This window comes from Hypomesus transpacificus, chromosome 11 (assembly GCF_021917145.1).
Source record: "Hypomesus transpacificus isolate Combined female chromosome 11, fHypTra1, whole genome shotgun sequence".
Classification (NCBI taxonomy): domain Eukaryota; kingdom Metazoa; phylum Chordata; class Actinopteri; order Osmeriformes; family Osmeridae; genus Hypomesus; species Hypomesus transpacificus.
Window position 1 is genome coordinate 3,781,545 of NC_061070.1, and position 19,998 is coordinate 3,801,542.

Here is a 19,998-nt window from a genome sequence, read left to right on the forward strand (position 1 = left end):
TTCCCAACTAGGAAACACTATGGTGTTGAGGTTCTTTCAATCGCATGACTATATGGTATTATCCTGCAAAGTGGAGCTCTTTGTGCTGATCTGTTGCTGAGTATAGAGCAACAAGAAGAAATTACAGTAAGAATACAGTAATACCTGCACGAAGGAGAGGAAGACAAGTACCAGGACAAGGGAGAGGAGTGGGACATGGGCAAGGGAAAGGATTTAGAATGTGTGGTGGCGCTCAGAGAAGGGCCAGAGAATATTTACAATAGAATGTGTTATCGTCATACCAACGTGGTTGGTAGGAATTTGTTGTTAGGGGAGATGCACCCCCACCCAGCTGTGACAGGCAGAGTAGGAGAAAGGAGTAGGAGAGAGAGAAAGAGAGGGACAGAGCAATGATGACAGAGAGGCTGAGGGGGAGATAGAGAGAGTGATATTTGTCTGTTTACAGAGTGAGAGAGGGAGGGATGAAGAGGCACCAGGCACTAAGGCTAGTTTAGAAGTCCACTTTTATTACCCAGAAGAACTGTTTGTTTGCCTGTGTATGTGTATGTGTGTGTGTGTGAGAGAGAGAGAGAGAGAGAGAGAGAGAGAGAGAGAGAGAGAGAGAGAGAGAGAGAGAGAGAGAGAGAGAGAGAGAGAGAGAGAGAGAGAGAGAGAGAGAGAGAGAGAGAGAGAGAGAGAGAGAGAGAGGAGAGAGAGAGAGAGAGAGAGAGAGAGAGAGACAGAGAGAGACAGAGAGAGACAGAGAGAGAGTGTGTATCTAAACTTCCAGTACAGTAAGACTAATGTTCGGTTTGCAGACCAGTTCCAAGTGCTCAACAGACATATCTTGCCCCCTTCCTGAGAAAGTAGTATTTTGGTGTTCCAACTTCATACATAGCCTTGTTCTCAAAATAGACACACAGACCGTGACTCTGGGATATAGTGAGAATAAGGGAGGCTGAAGGCTCAGATGCTCTATCAACATCCAGCCACCTCACCTGGGAGGTGGGGGGGAGCAAAGGAGGGAGGGAGGGAGCAGCAGAGGAGGAAGAGAGAGAGAAAAGAGAGAAAGAGAAGAAAGGACAGGGATGTAGATGGAGGGCGGAAGGGAGGGAGAAGAGGGAGAAAAGTGGAGATGCTTGCCATATGTGCTGCCTGTGTGTACATTCCTGTTTGTGTATGTGTATGTGTGTGTGTGGTGTATGTGTGCGTGCCTGTGTGTGTGTGGGTGTGTGTGCCTGTGTGTGTGAGTGAGTGAGTGAGTGAGTGAGTGTGTGTGTGTGGTGTGTGTGTGTGCGTGCATGCGTGTGTGTGTGTGTGAGTGGTATGTAAGTGTGTGTGTATATGTGTGTGTGTGTGGGCATGCGTGTGTGTGTGTGTCAACCGTGCCTAACCACATTGTCCTCCTGGGTAGTTAGCATAGGGAGCTAGGGGAGACAGGGACCCCCACACCGCACATCCATCTACAGCTGCTGTGGGGTGATAAGACACACACACACACGTGAAACACACACTCTCTCTTTTTCTCTTGTTCACCACATAAACACACTGTCTTCCTCACACACAACTCACACACACACGCTCACACTTTCTCTCTCTAGGAGAAGAGAGGAGAGAAGGAAGTATAGAGCAGGGAAATGTCACAGTTACCTCCATATACAACTGAGGAGGAGGGTCTGCTCTCCTGTGTGTGTGTGTGTGTGTGTGTGTGTGTGGTGTGTGTGGTGTGTGTGTGTGTGTGTGTGTGTGTGTGTGTGTGTGTGTGTGTGTGTGTGTGTGTGTGTGTGTGTGTGTGCGCGCCGCAGGCTGTTAGCCAAAGCCATTACCCTCTGTCACTAAAATTGTTCTCATACAGCCCTCCACTTCATCAAACAAACACACACACGCTGGCAGATATGCACATCTACAGTACTGTGTACAGAAACACATGGACAGCCAGACAGACATCCAGAGAGTCAGGGTTGGGTGTGTGTGTGTGAGAGAGAGAGTGTGTGTGGCAGGAAACTCTGGGTCTAAGTGAGAGTTTGGTGGAGCAGGTGAGCAGAGTGTGTGTGTGTGTGTGCGTGTGTGTGTGTGTGCGTGTGTGTGTGTGTGCGTGCGTGTGTGTGTGCGTGTGTGTGAAAAGGTGAGCAGTGTTGAGCAGATCTGAGGAGGACTATTGACATTCTGGCAGCTGTCTGATAGCCGGAGTAGTGTCTTTGTGTTGGCAAGGGAGGTGGGGAGGGAGAGGAGGGTGAGAAGGATGACAGGGTGAAAGAGGGGATAAAAAGAAGAAAGGAGGAGAGGAGACGAGAGGTGAAGGGATTAGTGTCACAGTGTTCATGTCACTGCATCCTTGAACCACACAATACTCTATACTATCTGAGAGGGAGAGAGAGGAGAGAGAGGAGAGAGAGGAGAGAGAGAGAGGAGAGAAGAGAGAGAGAGAGAGGAGAGAGAGAGAGAGAGAGAGAGAGAGAGAGAAAGGGAGGGAGGGAGGGAGGGAGGGAGGGAGGGAGGGAGGGAGGGAGGGGAGGGAGGGAGGGAGGGAGAAGGAAGGATAGTGAGAGAGAGAGAGAGAGAGAGAGGAGAAGAGGAGGAGAGAGAGAGATGAGAGAGAGGGAGAGAGGAGAGGAGAGAGAGAGAGAGAGAGAGAGAGGTTAGAAAAATATCTCATCTCTCGAGGAGATAAGGATATTTTTCAAGGATAATTGTGTGTTTCTTCTGCCTGTGACTGTAAACAGTCTTCAGCTGATCAGCTGTTCAGTTATCCTAGCTACCTCCACAGCCCACATCAACACCAGCCACCACTTACCTCTGCTCATGGTGTGTTGCTGTGTGTGTTGCTGTGTGTGTGTGTTGTTGTTGTTGTTGGTGTGTGTGTGTGTGTGCTGTGTGTGTTTGTGTTGCTGTGGTTGTGTGTTCTCTACAGGGCGTAGCAGCAGGATAGAGATGAGAGGTTCTGACCCACAGCTGCTCCCACTGTGCTGATAAATGGATGTGGACTAGACACACACACATACAACACATACACACACTGTACCACAGACACACAATAACACACACACACTGTGTTGATTCTCATATATGGATGTTATTGGTTGGAATGATGATCAGTGAGAGATAAGTTAGCTAGAGAGAGGAGAGAAGGAGAGGACAGGAGAGACTGACATAAGAGATTTGTCTCTTGATCTTTCCTTCTTCTCTGTGTGTTCTGTGGGAGACAATCTGTCAGCAGGGCTATAGAGAGAGATAGACAGACAAAGAGAGATGAGAGTTGAAGAGTGATGATGTTGACAAAACCCGCGCATCAGCTGCTCTCTATCACCAGCTCCAGGCAGCTGATACAGTCAGGGCCTCATGTGCTAACGCTTTTGCGCCCACTTCAGGCGTATTGGTTTCGCAATTTGCGTGTAAAAGCATGGCGAGGTATGTAACGTGCCGCACTGGCGGAAAAGCGCAGACTGCCTGACGCGGGAACTGAAAATGGCAAATTGCACTTTTCCGAGTCGTGCATGTGCATTCTCGGGAGGGTCAAGGGGAAAGTGGGAGTTTCCCATAAAGAGATGGGAGGAGATGAGTAAAGTGCGCCTAATTATGCATTCCGCTGTATGTACAGAAACCGCCCGTGAAGCGTGCTTCCATTTTGCGGTGAAACCTATCCGCCTTGTAAAAGCAAGCGTAACCAGGATGCGCATATGCCCCTGGTGAAATGGCAGCTGTAACCCGAGCAAGACGAAGACATTGGCTAAAGGATTTTCGCCACAAGGATCACACTTTTTGTAGCCTGGCTGCCAGCCCAACTTCTCCCCGCCCACAAAATAATTTGGTCGGGAAGTTGGGTCTGGAGGGTCTCGTATTGGGGACAACTACAGAAAATCAGAATCTGGACGGACCAATGAAATTGCCAGGGGCGGGCTTTATACGATGATGGACAGATGGTCAACAGTAACGTAATCAACAACGTCACGAAAGAGCGCTTGGGTTTAATTCGTTTTCAACAAACAACATATTACGTTGCTCTGATTGGTTGTAGGTCTATCCATTTGAGCAAAGAGGCATTTGTTTTACGAGTTCGGTTGAAACACGCCCCGTAGTCACAGCCCAACGGAGAGTTTTCAGACTCATATTCTGACTAGAATTATGAGTATGACAACGTCAGGCTACACCTTTTGAGTTGAGTGAACACAAATTCATTACGCGTTACAGATTAAGCAGCCATGCAATATAGTTACTGGAAGAAATCAAAGATTACATCGAATCTCCGACTCAGCGTTCACATTCCATTCCAGCAGTTATTAAACTCCTCGCTACATTACAAATAATGGCATCAGGATTATTTTAAACTGTCATCGCTGTTTTGACTTTGGTGGCTGATCCATGATAGAAAGAGAAGGAGGCCCATTCAATTGCGCGTTTAAATGCTTGCAATGTACGGTATAGTGGGAGGGAAAATGCGCTGTTTACCCGATGACCTGCAGGTTTCGGAAATATGACGTAAACTGAAGTATAACACCGTGCAATCTGTGCACCGTGCAAACCGTGCAATCTGCGGGTTGCCCATGGCGCTTACAACGCTACGTTTGTGAATGTACGTACATGAAGCCCTCAGTCTGCAGTCACACACTTCCTAATAAAGTTGCACTCTTTCTAAAACCTCTACACACTTCCTGAAACAGTTACACACTTCGAACAACAGTAGCACTTCCTGAGCCAGTTACAAACTTCCTGAAACAGTCACACACTGCCTAAAAAAGGTTGCACACTTCCTGAAGCATTCACATGCTTCCTGTACCCTAATTAGATGTGAGGCAACCCTACCATGCCACTATACCACCCTGACTTAACTAGGATGAGTCTTTCATATGACTCATTCATGAAGCTCTCTCAGAAAGGGATGAAAAGATCACTCACCTGGCAACCAGGATGGAGAGACAGATCAGAACACCCTGCCTTTTCTCAGCACAGAAACACACATAAGTGTGTGTGTGTGTGTCTATGCATGCCAGATATAAAACAGAGAGGGGGATAGAAAGAGAATGTTGAGAGTAGTGAAGACTGATCGGTAAGGAGGGAGTCAGATGGCTGAGCGGTTAGGGAGTCGGGCTAGTAATCCGAAGGTTGCCGGTTCGATTCCCGGCCGTGCAATGACGTTGTGTCCTTGGGCAAGGCACTTCACCCTACTTGCCTTGGGGGAATCTCCCTGTACTTACTGTTCGTCGCTCTAGATAAGAGCGTCGCTAAATGACTAAATGTAAAAAATATTCTACGAGAGAAGATGGACAGAAGGCAGTTAGGAATCTGTCAGCAGGCCTACACAGATCCTGGACTACAGTCTAAACCAGGACTACAGACCAATACTACAGAGCAGATCTACCGTCTAGGACAGGGGTGGGCAATTAATTTTCCCGAAGGGCCACATGAGAAATTGGGACCATTGTGGTGGACCGAACCATTAGGCTGAGCTTAATTCTTCTCATCATTAATTTGATTACTTTATTTATTTATTTTACTGTAAATTATATGGTTTTGAGCTGCTACTGGTAATACATGTAACAATAAGGCTAATATAGCTAAATATAAGTGTCATTTAATTTTTTGAACATACCTTTAAACCGTCACAAAAATACATAAGATGTATGTTAAACACCAGCAATTGATTAACTTTATACAAAAGCAATAAGTGTTTTTGATGTTTTCCAGTTCAGTTCAGTGTTTCTTACTCAGTGAGAAAAATCCAAGTGCATTGAAGTCTGGTTGAATGTCTGCGGTAGATATGTGTAGGACAGCTGACAGGTAATCATCAGGGTCCGCAGCTTAACTAGCAAACCATCAGCGGCCTGTGCCCACTTTGCATCAGTCAAGTTCTTGTGTTTAGTCCCGTAGTGCCGATTCAAATCGTAATCCTTCAACACAGGGACCTGTTCTCCACAAACTAAGCACACAGCTTTGCAATTGACGTCAATAAACAGACACTTAGAAGTCCATGTCTTGTTAAAAACTATACATTCTGTATCAACCTTGCGTTTCTTACCGTGAGTGGACATTTTCGAGGGCTAACCAACAGCTACAGCAGTGTCTCCTGTCGGTGAGGCTGCGTAAGCGCACATACGTAAATTGCCTGACACTGTAGTCTCTCAGGACTTCAGATTTCCTACCGCTCAACACATTTATTTATATTTCCTTTTTTGATTTACCTCGGGCCGGACTGGGACAGCCAAAGGGTAAGGCCCGTGGGCCGTAAAATGCCCAGGTCTGGTTTAGGACTACAGACCACACCAGGACTACAAACCAGGACTACGGACCAATACTACAGAGCAGGACTAGCGTGTAGGACTACAGACCACACCAGGACTACAGACTAATACTACAGACCAATACTACAGAGCAGGACTAGCGTGTAGGACTACAGACCACACCAGGACTACAGACTAATACTACAGACCAATACTACAGAGCAGGACTAGCGTGTAGGACTACAGACCACACCAGGACTACAGACCAGGACTACCTAGGACTGCGGTCTTCACCAGAACTACAGACTGTTTTTGCAAAAGAACATAATCAACAATACTTAAGCTATACTATCATTTCTTCTCATTGTAAAGTGTATGGGACAAATTGCATTTAAGTTGATGCTGTCTTAGATGTGTCAGTTGGGCTGCCATGAGTGCACAGTTTCATAGATTAACACATGTTCATTTGAACTGTAAATGTGAAAATGGCTCTGTGATTGTCAGTTACAATCAGGGTCATTAGCACACCTGAGGATTTCTGTCAGGATTTGCTGTCATGCCATCATAGAAACATTAATTTGAGGCGGTTCACAGACTGTTTTTGGGCAACCATGGGTGTTGGATGAGACGTTGGATAAGGGTGGGATAAGAAACTCGGTCATTGTCATTCAGGGAAAACCAGCGAGAGACGAGCATGCACACTATAATAAATCAGAATTGTTTTCAACATAAGCACTTTCTGTGTTTCATCTATACGCCACCTTTTGACGGGAACACCTCCACAGTTTGGTAAATGAGGGCCCAGGATCAGGCCAGGAGTACAGACCACACCAAGACTGGAAGGATTGTTCCTCATCAATCACTGGTGGAGGGTACACACAACGTTACAAAGACAGAAAGGAGAGAGAGAGAGAGAGAGAGAGAGAGAGAGAGAGAGAGAGAGAGAGAGAGAGAGAGAGAGAGAGAGAGAGAGTGAGAGAGAGAGAGACGGAGGGACTCTAACACACACAAACCCTCGTGGTATCCCCTGCTCATAAATCTGTATCATGGTGCCCCTCTGCCCTTTCTAAACAACAGGAGAGAACCCATGGCTGTAAGAGGAGGAGAAGAGGGCAGGAAAGGTTCCTGTTTTGCAATTACACCCAAAGCTGTATCTCCCGGGTGTAGTTGAGAAGTAGCAGAAAACATTGTTGACAGGATGAAAAGTTTAGAAGGGTTAGAACATCATGGAATGCAACAATAACCATATATTCAGCTGTACTCATGTCTTCCAGCAGGTTCTGGAACAGTAGGATATGGACCAGCAGGATCTAGACCAGAAGGTCTTGGACCCATGAGTTCTGGAATAGCAGGTTCTAGAACAGAAGGTTCTGGACCATCAAATGTTTGACCAGCAGGTTATAGACAGTTCTGGACCAGCTGGTATTATCCAAGCACATTCTAAACCAGCAAGTTCTGTGGTAAGTAAGTATGTAAGTAGTAGTCAGATGGCTGAGCGGTGAAGGAGTCGGGCTAGTAATCAGAAGGTTGCCGGATCGATTCCCCGCCGTGCAACATGATGTTGTGTCCAAGGCACATCACCCTACTTACCTCAGGGGGAATGTCCCTTACTTACTATAAGTCGCTCTGGATAAGAGCGTCTTCTAAACGTAAGTAAGACTTTATTTATATAGCACATTTCATACAAGAATTGTAGCTCAAGATGCTTTACATAAAAACAATAATACAAGTGACAAAAGTAATAATTAAAATAGCAAATCTATAAGAGCAATAATATAACTAATAAAAGTAGTAAAACCCTTTTGAGATAAAATTACTTGGTAACACTTTAGATTAGCTCACCAAATTCATAATTTATTCACCAATTTGTTGCCTATTAGTTAACGGTTTGTTCACTATTAGTTATTTATTGTTTATACAAAATGTATCATTAGTAAAGCATTTGTTCACACAGTTAGGGTTAGGGTTAGGGTTCGGGTTTAGGGTTAGGGCTAGGGTTTAGGGTTTAAGTTTTGGTTAGGGTTTAGCTTTACTAATGCTTTACTAATGATACATTTTGTATGAACAACAAATAACTAATGGTGAACAAACCGTTAACTAATAAGTAACACATTGGTTAATAAATTATGAATTTGGTGAGCTCATCTAAAGTGTTACCAATTACTTAAATGCTTCGGTAAAAGGTAGGTTTTAAGGGGTTATAATTATGGGTAATTTGTTCCATAGTATGGGGGCGTAATTGGCAAAGGCCGAATCACCAATCTTCTTATGACTGCTTCTGGTGACCTTCATTTGATGATCGCAGTGTTCTAGCTGGTGTGTAGTTTATAAGGGAGTTAGCAATGTAGCTAGGTCCTTGTCCTTGTAGAGCTTTGTATGTGAGGAAAAGGACCTTAAAGTCAATTCTGAAAGTAACAGGGATCCAGTGTAAAGTGGCTAGGACAGGACTAATGTGCTCTCTACTTTTAGTTTTGGTTAATAATCTAGCTGCAGCATTTTGAATGAGCTGTAGTCTTTCAGTGGTTTTCTTGGGAAGACCAGTGAAAAGTGCGTTAGTCCAGCCGGCTGGATATAAAAGCATGAATGAACTTCTCTGCATCATTTTGGTTTATGAATGGTCGTACCTTTGCTATATTCCTCAGGTGAAAGAAAGCCCTTTTGGTCACTTTATAAATGTGAAAGTTGCCATTCAAATCTGAGTCCAGGATTACACCGAGACTTGTCAGCTCTGGTTTAAGACAGGGGGTTAAGCCTCCTAGATTCTTAGTAAGCATCTCTCTTTTGGATTTGGGGCCACTAAACCAGCAGGTTCTGGAGTATTGAGTTCTGCTCCATCAGGTTCTGTACCAAAAGGTTCTAGACTATAGCAGGTTCTAGCGAATTAGATTTTGTACCAGCAAGCTCGAATATTAGCTTGACTGGGCATCCTGATTATGCACAAGGCATCTCCCTGATGAGTCCTAATTTGACAGTGGGACAAGGTTTTAACTAGGAATCTGCTGGAAAGAAAAACTGTAAACCGTAACAATACACGCAGACGCACATACGCAAGCACGCACACACACACACACACTCATGCACGCACACACACACACACTCGTGCATGCACACACACACACACACACACTGTTGCACGCATCATACACTCACATTCACTCTCACACACACACATGTACGCACGCTGTACACTCACACACAGTAACACACACACACACCCCATCAAGTTAAGTCTATCCTATGTGGGCCAGCTTTTGATGTTAATGTCTTTGGCTGCTGCTATACCAGATCAAATCAAATCATTGTAATTGTACGACCCTTTTTCCAAGCAATGTAAAGGGATTTACAGATGCCCACAGAACTGCACCTGAACCAACCTAAAACCCTCTAGGATCCAGCTCTGTAAAGATCAATCTGCTGGCATGTCTGTCGTTTCCTCAATCAATCAAGCCTTCTGTGTGTGTATGTGTGTTTGTATGTTGAAGTATGTGTCTGTCTGCATGCACTCTGTGTGTGTGTGTGTGTTTAGGGACTTCATTAAAGCTCATGAAATTCCGTCTTCTGAAGTGCGGAGTGCTGAGTTGGTGTGTGTGTAGCTAGGGATTGGAGGTGAACCATATCCCCTACCTTACTCCCCGTCCTTGAGCCCAGAGCAACAACCAAAAAGGACGAACCACGATTAAAGGGTTCACACAGACACTGGACTAGCCTGTGCATTTTTACTGGAACTTGCAATGCTACCTTATGGACCGCAGGAATGCAAAAGGGGAGATGTCAAACAGCACATAAATTATCGGGATTCTCTTCTCTGTTCATTCTCCTCTCTTCTTCTCTCCTCTTCTTTTGGCTGACCTCAGCGTTGTTCTATTGTGAAGGACACCGGTTGGGGTGTCAGGCTGTCACCCATGGCAACCTGCCCCAGGCTGACGGGGTGGGTGATGACAGCAGCCATTTTGAAAACCTGCTGCGCTACGAGCCCGGGGGAGGTTGGGGGAGAGGGGTGGTAGAGTAGAAGGGAGGAAGGGAGGAGTGTGAGAGGAGAAGGGAGGACAAAGGTGTGAGGAGATGGAGAGATGAGGGAGCGGGGTAGAGAAGGGGGGCATGTGCAAAGCTACAGGGGTAAAATGGTCTGGCGTAGCACGTTTTAGCGGCACACCCAAAGGGCTTTACATTTGCCTCTCATTCACCCAGTCACCGATGATGGAGCTGCCATGCAAGGCGCTGGCCTGGCCATAAGGAGCAGCTTGAGGTTCAGCGTCTTGCTCAAGGACACCTCACCAACCTTAGTGGACGACCCTCTCTACCCTCTGTTAAGTGTGGGAAGTGGCTAAACAACTGGTGAGACCCTCTCTAGATCTGGTAAGAGCATCTCTAGACCTGGTGAGACCCTCTCTAGATCTGGTGAGAGCATCTCTAGACCTGGTGAGACCCTCTCTAGATCTGGTGAGAGCATCTCTAGACCTGGTGAGAGCATCTCTAGACCTGGTGAGACCCTCTCTAGATCTGGTGAGACCCTCTCTAGATCTGGTGAGAGCATCTCTAGACCTGGTGAGAGCATCTCTAGACCTGGTGAGAGCATCTCTAGAATTGAGGCAGCTCTAGAACGAATGAGAACGGCTCTAGAACTGACGAGAGCCGCTTTAGGACAGATGAGAGCGGCTCTGGAGCGGATGTGTGGAGCTTTCTAGAACGGTGGAACCTGGCGTGAGAGGAAGGACACAGCTGCAGCAGGTGTCTCCTGTCTTCATCAGCACACTAATTGTCACTTCTGCCCATTGATGATTTGTGATGTGTGTGCATCTGAGCGTACATAAGTGTCTGTGTCTGTGTGTTTATGAGTGTGCACGCGTGCCTCTATGTGCGTGTGTGTGTGAGTGTGTGTGTGCCACTGTAAATGTGTGTGAGTGTGCCATCTGGAAAGCATTCATTTACTGTCTCAGTGTCATCTGTGCTAATGAATGAAGCCTTACTGAGTCTCTGTAGAAGGTTAAACACTGCACTCGTAACTTCACCAGAACTCCGGTCCACGTCTACCAGAACCACACACTCCCATCTCTACCAGAACCACAGTCTACCATCTCTACCAGAACCACAGTCCACCATCTCTACCAGAACCACACACTCCCATCTCTACCAAAACCACAGTCTACCATCTCTACCAGAACCACAGTCCACCATCTCTACCAGAACCACAGTCCACCATCTCTACCAGTACCACACACTCCCATCTCTACCAGAACCACAGTCTACCATCTCTACCAGAACCACAGTCCACCATCTCTACCAGAACCACACACTCCCATCTCTACCAGAACCACACCCTTCATGACAGATGGCCTTACGGAGGGAACGAGCTGCTTATTCTGACTGGCAGGTCTGCCAGCTGACAGTCTCCACTATCAGTGGAGGAGTACACTCCTCATCCACTGGGCCATCTGCAGCCTAAGCACAGTGTGTGTGCGTGTATGTGTATGTGACTGTGTGTGTGTGGGTGTTATATTGGGGGATATCTAAACTGACTGATTGATTGTCTGTCTAGCAGAAGTGTTCCCTTGCCAACTTTTCCCTCAGGCCCCTATTATATACAATATATGTGTGTGTGAGCATGTGCTTGTGTGTCTATGTCTGTGAAAGACACTGCAACTTCAGGATGTGTGTGTGAGGGATTAGGGATGGTTCATTTCCATGCATGCGTATGAGTGTGTGTGCGTGTTGTCATTGAACAAGGCCAGTGCACTCATGCAACAATCAGAAGCTCGTTAAACCGCAGTGTGCAAGCTTGTGAACGACCTCCATCCTATAACTTGAGAAACAGAGAAACTTCCTGTCTGTCACTGTCTGACACAATCTCGGGTGACCCTGGTCATGTGACCCAGTCCCTCAGCCTACCTTGTTGACTTTTAGCCTTTTATCTCCCACACACACACACATACACGTACCTCCCATGGGAATAGACAGTAGATTGCACTTTGCATCTGCCTGACCAACAGTCAGCATTTAGTGTCTGTACCTCCCGTCACCACTCTTCTCTCCTAGCTCTCTAGCTCTCTCAGGTCACTGTGCTCTAATTGGACAGGGAGCCAGAATCAATCCTAATGAGTTTTAATCTTTGACTGAATCTACAGAGGGCCTGGGGATCGTTAATTAAAATAAGCTCCCTTCTCTTCCCTTCCCTCCTCGCCTCCACCCGCTCCTCTGATCCCTCTCCACATCCTCTCCTCCTACACTCACCCTCCTCCTCCTCTCCTTCTCCTCCTACACTCACCCTCCTCCTCCTCTCCTTCTCCTCCTCCAATCACCCTCCTCTTCCTCTCCTCCTCCTGCTCCTCCAATCACCCTCCACCTCCTCTTCCTCCTACAATCACCCTCCTCCTCTCCTCATCCTTCTCGTCCTCTCCTGTTCTTCTTCCTACACTCATTATGCTGCTCTCCTCCTCTTCTCCTCTTCCACACCCTCCTCCTCCTGCTCCTCCAAGCACCCTCCACCTCCTCTCTTCCTTTACTGCTCCTACACTCACCATCCTCCTCCTCTTGCTCCTCCTCCTCCTACACTCACCCTCCACCACTTCTCCTCCTTCTCCCCTCTTCTTCCTCCTCCACACAACCTCCTCCTCATCCTTCTCCTGTCTTCTCTGTAAAGAGAGACGGAGAATGGACAGGAGAGGAGCAGAACAATACATTTCAAATATAAAACCAGTTTGTTGTCACTAGTTTTATTTTGACTGCAGATCGGTCTTTAAGCCTCTGATCTTTTAAATGCAGTGTCGGTACTCGAATCACTAACAGAAAAGAAAGAGTAACAAACATATGATCAGTATTCTGTTTTGGTGGGCCTCCGTTTCCGGGGACACGCTCAGTGGGGATGCTTTCTGTCACCTGACAGCTGGGCCCTCTTTGTCCTTGTCCTTCTCCTTGTCCTTTCTTTATGTTTGCTTCTTCATGACTCCGAATGCGACTGTGCCCATGGGTGTTCTTGTCTATGTGTGTGCAGGTTTGTGTGTGTTTATTCCAACAGCATCCTTTACTTCTCCCAAACTTTATCTAGACTACATTACTGCTCTCTAAGCCAGCTGAATAGGACTGATCAGGGCTAGTCTTCCTCCATTTCAGTCATGACAGACTCAATCAATCCAGACTATATCCAGACTTTACTCAAGAAAAGGCTCAAGACGCACTTGTTCCGGGAGTACAATGGTACTTAGGAATGGTTTGCTGGTCCCAATGTTAGTTTCCTCAAGGATCACAATGACTCTTGCTTGAGACTTGTTGCTCTTGTTGGATAGTGGTAACTGATTTAAATTGCTGTACTCGCTGTGAAATATTTTTTACTGTTGCTTGCTTTTCTACAGGTACAATTGCACTTATAGCAATTCATGTTGTTCAATTGTAACTTGTTTAACTACATGCTCTTATGGTTCTTCCCTTGTTCACAATATGTGCTTCATGTTTTGGCTACCCGCAATGTTTTTGGGGCTATCTCGTTGTTATTATCAGTGACCTATGCACTTTGTAAAGCTCTCTCTTGGAAGTCGCTTTGGATAAAAGTGTCTGCTAAATGATTACATGTATATGTATTGACACACCCACACCATGTGATTGACACACTGACGGGCAGATGTATGTGTGTGTGTTTTAGGCCCACACGTGTGTATGTACATGTGTTTTTGCATGTGTCTACATGTGTGTGTGTCTGTGTGTGCGTGTCTGTGTGCACATGTGTGTGTGCTCGTGCAGCTTGATGAGCAGAACCTGTCAAAGTGTCTCTACACATTACATGTCACATTAAGGCTGCCCTCTAATTAGTGCCAATGGTCATTGGGATGTCAGTGGTGTCAGCCGTCACTTTGAGACGGTGGCACTGGGGAACTCTGGGACAGCTACCCAACCCACCCATCCCCCCCCCCACCCCTTCCACCCCTGGACACACACAGACACACACACGTATATGTACACACACATAAACACACATGCACATGAATTGCATACGCCCACACACAGGTACATACTTACGCACACGTGCACACAAACACACAGACACATAACCACACACTTCTACACTCACACGCACACACACACAGGTACATACTTCCACACACTTCCACACACACACACACACACAGCTCTCTCCAGGCGAGGTAGAAACAGCTCAGGAAGTTATTCAGTCATGTGATTCAAACGCAGTTCTAGGTGGCGGCTTTGCAGTTTTAATAGTTTGCACTGTTTGATCACTGTGTAATAAGCGATTTGTGAATGTGTACTAAAGAGATCTAGAGATGTAATAAACGAGGGGTGAATGTGTATTAAAGAGTTATAGCTTTGTACTAAATCAGGAGTGAATGTGAATAAGAACAGGTTGTAACGAATTATGAGACAGAATAGGTTTCACTCGCAGGAACTAGAAGGGCCTCCAATTGAGCAGTGTGTGTGTGTGTTTGTGTGTGTGTGTGTGTGTGGTGGGCGATCTCCTTTCTCTGCCAGACACGAATATCCAATTAATCTGAGAGCTGGACATGATCCTCTGACCCCCCTCCCCCCCTTACCCAAACACACACACAGGCACACACACTCACACACAGGCACACACACAGGCACACACACTCACACTCACACACACACACACACACACATTCTTACAATGTCCTGCTAATACAGGGCTGCTATTGCTCCCTCTCTCTCTCTTGCTCGCTCTCCCTTTGTACCTCCCCTCTCTCTCTGTCTCTCTTATATATACACAGGCATTCAAGACATATTTCTAGTTGGCCTCTCTCCCCCTCTCTGTTGTTGACTCTCTGTACCTCTCCATTTGTGTTCCTGTCTCTCTCAGTCTCTTTCTGGTTTCCTCTGTCTCTTAGTACATTCAATAAAATGTCACCAAAACTTTTCCATTGGCAGGTTAGCAAATATTACTGTACGTATACAGTATATAACTGTCCATATATGTAGTATTTACTGTACAATAAGAATCACATTTTGAAGGCATGAAGGCAAAAGAGAAAGAAAGTTTATCTGTTTCTCCATCTTTCTATACATCTCCAGGGTCCCACATTGTATAGGGCCGTACGTTCTGATGTTACACAGGAACAGAGAGGCCTGTCTTAACACTGTTTGTACCGCATGATTTATTTCGGTGGTTCACTGAAAACACATGTCATGTGACGTGGCTCTACAATATCCAGTCACCTATGGTATTCACCTTGCCAACACAGGGAGACCGCTTGGATCACGTGTGTCTATTTGTGTGTCTGTATGTGTATGTGTCTGTATGTGTATGAGTCTGTGTGCGTCCATGTATGTGTGCGTATATGCGTGTGTGTGATGAAGTATGTTCATGTCTGTGTCTGTTTGTGTGTGTGTCCATGTATGTGTGATTTGATTGCTCTTGAGCTTGGCATGTGAGGCGGAAGAGAAGATTACTGCACCACGCTTCTATAATTACCTCTCATCTCGTAGCCCAGCGCTATTAAACACAATGGGGAATGCTGAGCTACTACACACACACAGCATAAAGAACGACATGGCAGTGAGTTATTTCTAGAGGGTTCCATTTCACTCAGACCCAGAGCTGCCGCTTGGAGAACACCCACACTACCTTTAAGCTACCCAGGTCAGACGAACTGCAAACACACTCACACACCCACGCACACACACACTTGTTGGCTGCCCGCGTACACATACACTTGTTGCCAGCTCGCGCACACACACGCGCACACTTGTTGGCTCCCAGTACGCACACACACACACACACATGCACACATGCACACACACATACGCACACACACACACACAGAGAAGCACATAAACTGTAACCCAAAGCTAAGAGGAGGAGTTATGAGTCACCTGTAATAGCCCTTCTTCCCACACACAATTCTAGTTATAACACACACACACACACCGACACACACACACAGCTCACAGAGCTAATGGTTAGCAGGTGCAGACATGCTGATGTTGATGGAGCCATGGCGCAAGCCAGTAATGATCCAGAATCATGTTGATGAGACAGGACGCACACAACTCTTTGTGTGTGTGTGTCCTCATGTTCAGGGTCAGCTGCAGAGAGGACAGGGGGGAACAGTGGAAAGGATGGTAGGGAAGGAGAGTGTTAGAGGTAGGCAGGATGAGAGGAAGGAAGGAAGGAAGGAAGGAAGGAAGGAAGGAAGGAAGGAAGGAAGGAAGGAAGGAAGGAAGGAAGGAAGGAAGGAAGGAAGGAAGGAGAGAGGGCGGGAAAAGGGTGGGGAGAAGGAGGGAGAGCTGGAGAGACGCTCGGGGAGGGAGGGAGGGAGGGAGGGAGGGAGGGAGGGAGGGAGGGAGGGAGGGAGGGAGGGAATGCATCCTCTCTCCAGCAGCCATGTCTAGACATGTTCTCCATCCTTCCTTTGCCACCTCTTCTTCCTCATTAAGATGCAATGTGGAGGACTAAAAATACTGGATGAGGATGGTCCTCTGCTACTGTCTCTTTGAGATGAACCAGCCATGTGTCTCGTTGCACTGAGGAAATGCTTACCTGGGCCAAGGAGAGAGAGAAAGAGAAAGAGAGAGATGGAGGGAGGGAGACAGAGGGATGACGGGAGAGAAGGGAGAGAGCAAGAGTTAAAAAGAGATGGAGGCAGAGATTAACAGAGCAAAGGGTCGAAAGAAAGGGGGGAGAAGTAGACAGAGAGAGAGAAAGAGAACGAGTGACAGAGATAGATATAGAGAAAGGCAAATAACTAGAGGGAGAGAGAGAGAGGAGTGGTGTTAGGATTAGGACATGTGGCTAACCTTGGTTGACCTCTAGTCCCTCTACTCAGCCCTGAGCTGAGAGCTGGGAGTCATGTCCTGGAGAGAGCCCGTGTTTCCAGAGTTTAGGGCACTCTGACTCAAACGCACGCACGTACGCTCGCACGCACACACCCCTGACACACACACTCATTGTCACAATTCATTCAGAGATACCTCCATGTTTGCCAATGGGACACTCAGACCTCCTGGCAAGGCACCAGAAACCTCATCTTAATTTGGGATGCATTAAATCTGCTCGAGTGGGCCTCTCAGCTGCTAATGCATGGTCGAACACAGAGGAGATGAGATAGGCTGGAGGAGCATGTGTGTGTGGCTCTGTGAGGAAGAGAGAGAGTGAGAGAGAGAGAGAGAGAGAGAGAGAGAGAGAGAGAGAGAGACAGAAAGAGAGAGACAGAAAGAGAGGGACAGAAAGAGAGAGACAGAAAGAGAGAGAGAGAGAGAGAGAGAGAGAGAGAGAGAGAGAGAGAGAGAGAGAGAGAGAGAGAGAGAGAGAGAGAGAGAGAGAGAGAGAGAGACAGAGAGACAGAGAGAGAGAGAGAGAGAGAGAGAGAGAGAGAGATGTGTGTGTGTATGTGTGTGTGTGTGTGTGTGTGTGTGTGTGTGTGTGTGTGTGTGTGTGTGTGTGTGTGTGTGGCCCTGAGCAGGTTGGCAGCATGGGCAGTGCAGTAAGGGCAGGGATGTGTGTTTGGGTGTAAATGCTGTCACTTTGTTTATGCAGCTGGCACCAAGAGGCGCAAAGAACATCTCATTAACAACAAGTTCTACTGGACTCATCTCAGAATTAAGATTTGCGATTGGAAAATTGCCTACTGCATCTAAAACACACACACTGACACAGCCACACACAAACATCCTTATCCACACACACATTTACATGTATTAATTCAGCAAACACACACATTCATCTGATGAATTTATTTTCCAGCAACTTTACTTATAACAATAGTGTCAGCAGTGACTGAGGGATGGGCTGACTGGTGCACACACACACATGCACACACACACACATACACACAAACACTCACACGCACAACTAAGACACACACACTCACACACATGCACCAGAAAAGGGATTTGACATTTAGCACCATCTGTGTGACATTCTAGAATTGTAAGGATCACACACTAGCTTCATCACACATGACTGGAACAAAACAACCTGATCAAGCTGACTGCTACGAGTGAACAAAGAAGGCTTGTTCTCGCACACACACAATTACTAAATACAAGATCAAATGTGGCCAGTCCGGTGGCCTCCAAACGCACGAAAACAAGAACAGGGGCAACAACTGAAATAAATCCGGTAAAATTGCCGGTGGTCTTCCATTATAAGCCAGGTCAGCACAACCGCGCCACATTCTTTGTCACACATCACACCACCGTTACGCACGTGCAAACATCAAGTGCGTTAAAAGATGCAATGTATATTAACAATTTAAATACGTTTTAAACGAATTTCTTAAAATCTACCCAATTGATAGAATATAAGAAGCAACCAGGCTAGAAACCAGAACCTTAAAATAGTTTTGGATAGCCTTGTCCTAGAATTTAATTGATTTTCTCCTACTGTGTGTTGCATCGTTTAAGGCGTACAAGTATCGCCGGGGCTGTGGTTGCCCGTTCACTCACCCGTGAGTTGGTCATACGAACCGTCCAGCTCCCGGGAATCCGACAAGCTTTGGTCACGGTTTTTCGTCTTCATCGCTCCTAGCGCTTGGTATGTGAAACTATGGAGAGTGCAATGTAGGTTTGGTAATAGCGGTTTTGACGTTTCAACCCTTAGAAGGATCAATATTCTAACGAGTCATTCTGGTTTCGATGCTGTAAAGTATGTCGGTATAAACTATGAGGCAAATCGTTATCTCGGACTCGGAGTCTCACACAACTAGCGTGCGCTCTCTGTCACAAGATGCTCGGCGGTGTCATTTACCCACGCGCGCTTGTTGCCCACCAAAAAACTATTTGGTTGTCAGTAGGCTCCAGTTCTTCGTTGTTATCCGCCTGTTGGCTCTCCGTGTGCGTTCAACTAAACACGTTAAAATGAGTGACAAGAAGCAACATATTACACTGCTGTTATTGTTAGTGATGGTGCTCAAGTTCTGCTGCTGCTCGCTGTGATACCCGTGGACTGTCGGCGCACGGCTCGGTGTTCGACAAGTATGCCACACTGGCTGCGCGCGCTGTTCCGCTCATGTCACCTCAGGTGGCTCAGTCAGGTGGCTCCGTCATCTCGGGACCAAACGTCATTAAACGATTGTCTATTTTCAATGCCATTCATTTATGTGGGGTTCAAATTGTTTTAATTGGAGGTGTTGTCGATCTTTATTGGATGTGCTGTGTCTACTCGTTGATATACTTTTTCGAACCAATCAGACAAACCCTAGTAAATGTTTGAAGGACTGCTCAGGTGTAAATGCATGTACTTATTAAATGTTTTACTGTGAAATGTTTTCATTTGTCAATATAACGCAATTGTCAAAAACGTAAGCCATAAAGGCAGGCTACTCTTAGCCTGGGGCTCTGACGATAAGAGCGTCTATAAATATACACTGGGAAGTCTCTCTGTCTCTTACTCACCATCCCTCTCTCTCTCTTTTTGCTCTCTCTAGTTCACCCTTTCTCCATCTCTGTTTTTTGATCTTTAGCTTTTTCTCACTGTGCCTTTTTTTTGCACTCTATCTCTCTCTCTCTCTGTCTCTTAAGGAACAATTTCTCTCTAATTCCCTTTGTCTATCTCTAGCGACAAACCGCACAATGTAGACATGGGGTGTACAGTAGTAGCTTAGTGGCGGTCTGTGCAGGATTCCAGCCTTCAACCGTGGCATTAGGAGCACCATTAGTGTACAGTCATTCAGACCAGCTACTTCTGATTGGATTTGCTGCTTTGTTCATTCACTCCACAGAGAAACTCTAGCCCCTTTATGGGAGCTTCTAATCCCTGTCTGTCTCTGATCTTTTAAAAAGTTACCGCTGCATACAACAACACCTTCTAATCCAAAATCATGTTATCTGGATGAGAGAACCG

At 46.4% G+C, this 19,998-nt stretch overlaps 1 protein-coding gene across 2 annotated transcripts in view; it reads right to left on the reverse strand.

Annotated features, from left to right (window-relative positions):
* LOC124474157 (Kv channel-interacting protein 2-like) overlaps positions 1 to 19,080 on the reverse strand; it is an 81,194-nt gene extending 62,114 nt beyond the window's left edge. For both annotated transcript variants that reach the window (XM_047030083.1, XM_047030084.1), the window contains exon 1: positions 18,603 to 19,080. In XM_047030083.1, coding sequence (XP_046886039.1) covers positions 18,603 to 18,675 — 73 coding nt within the window. In that variant the 5' untranslated portion in view covers positions 18,676 to 19,080. The remainder of the gene's footprint in view (positions 1 to 18,602) is intronic.
* Positions 19,081 to 19,998: the final 918 nt, after the last annotated feature.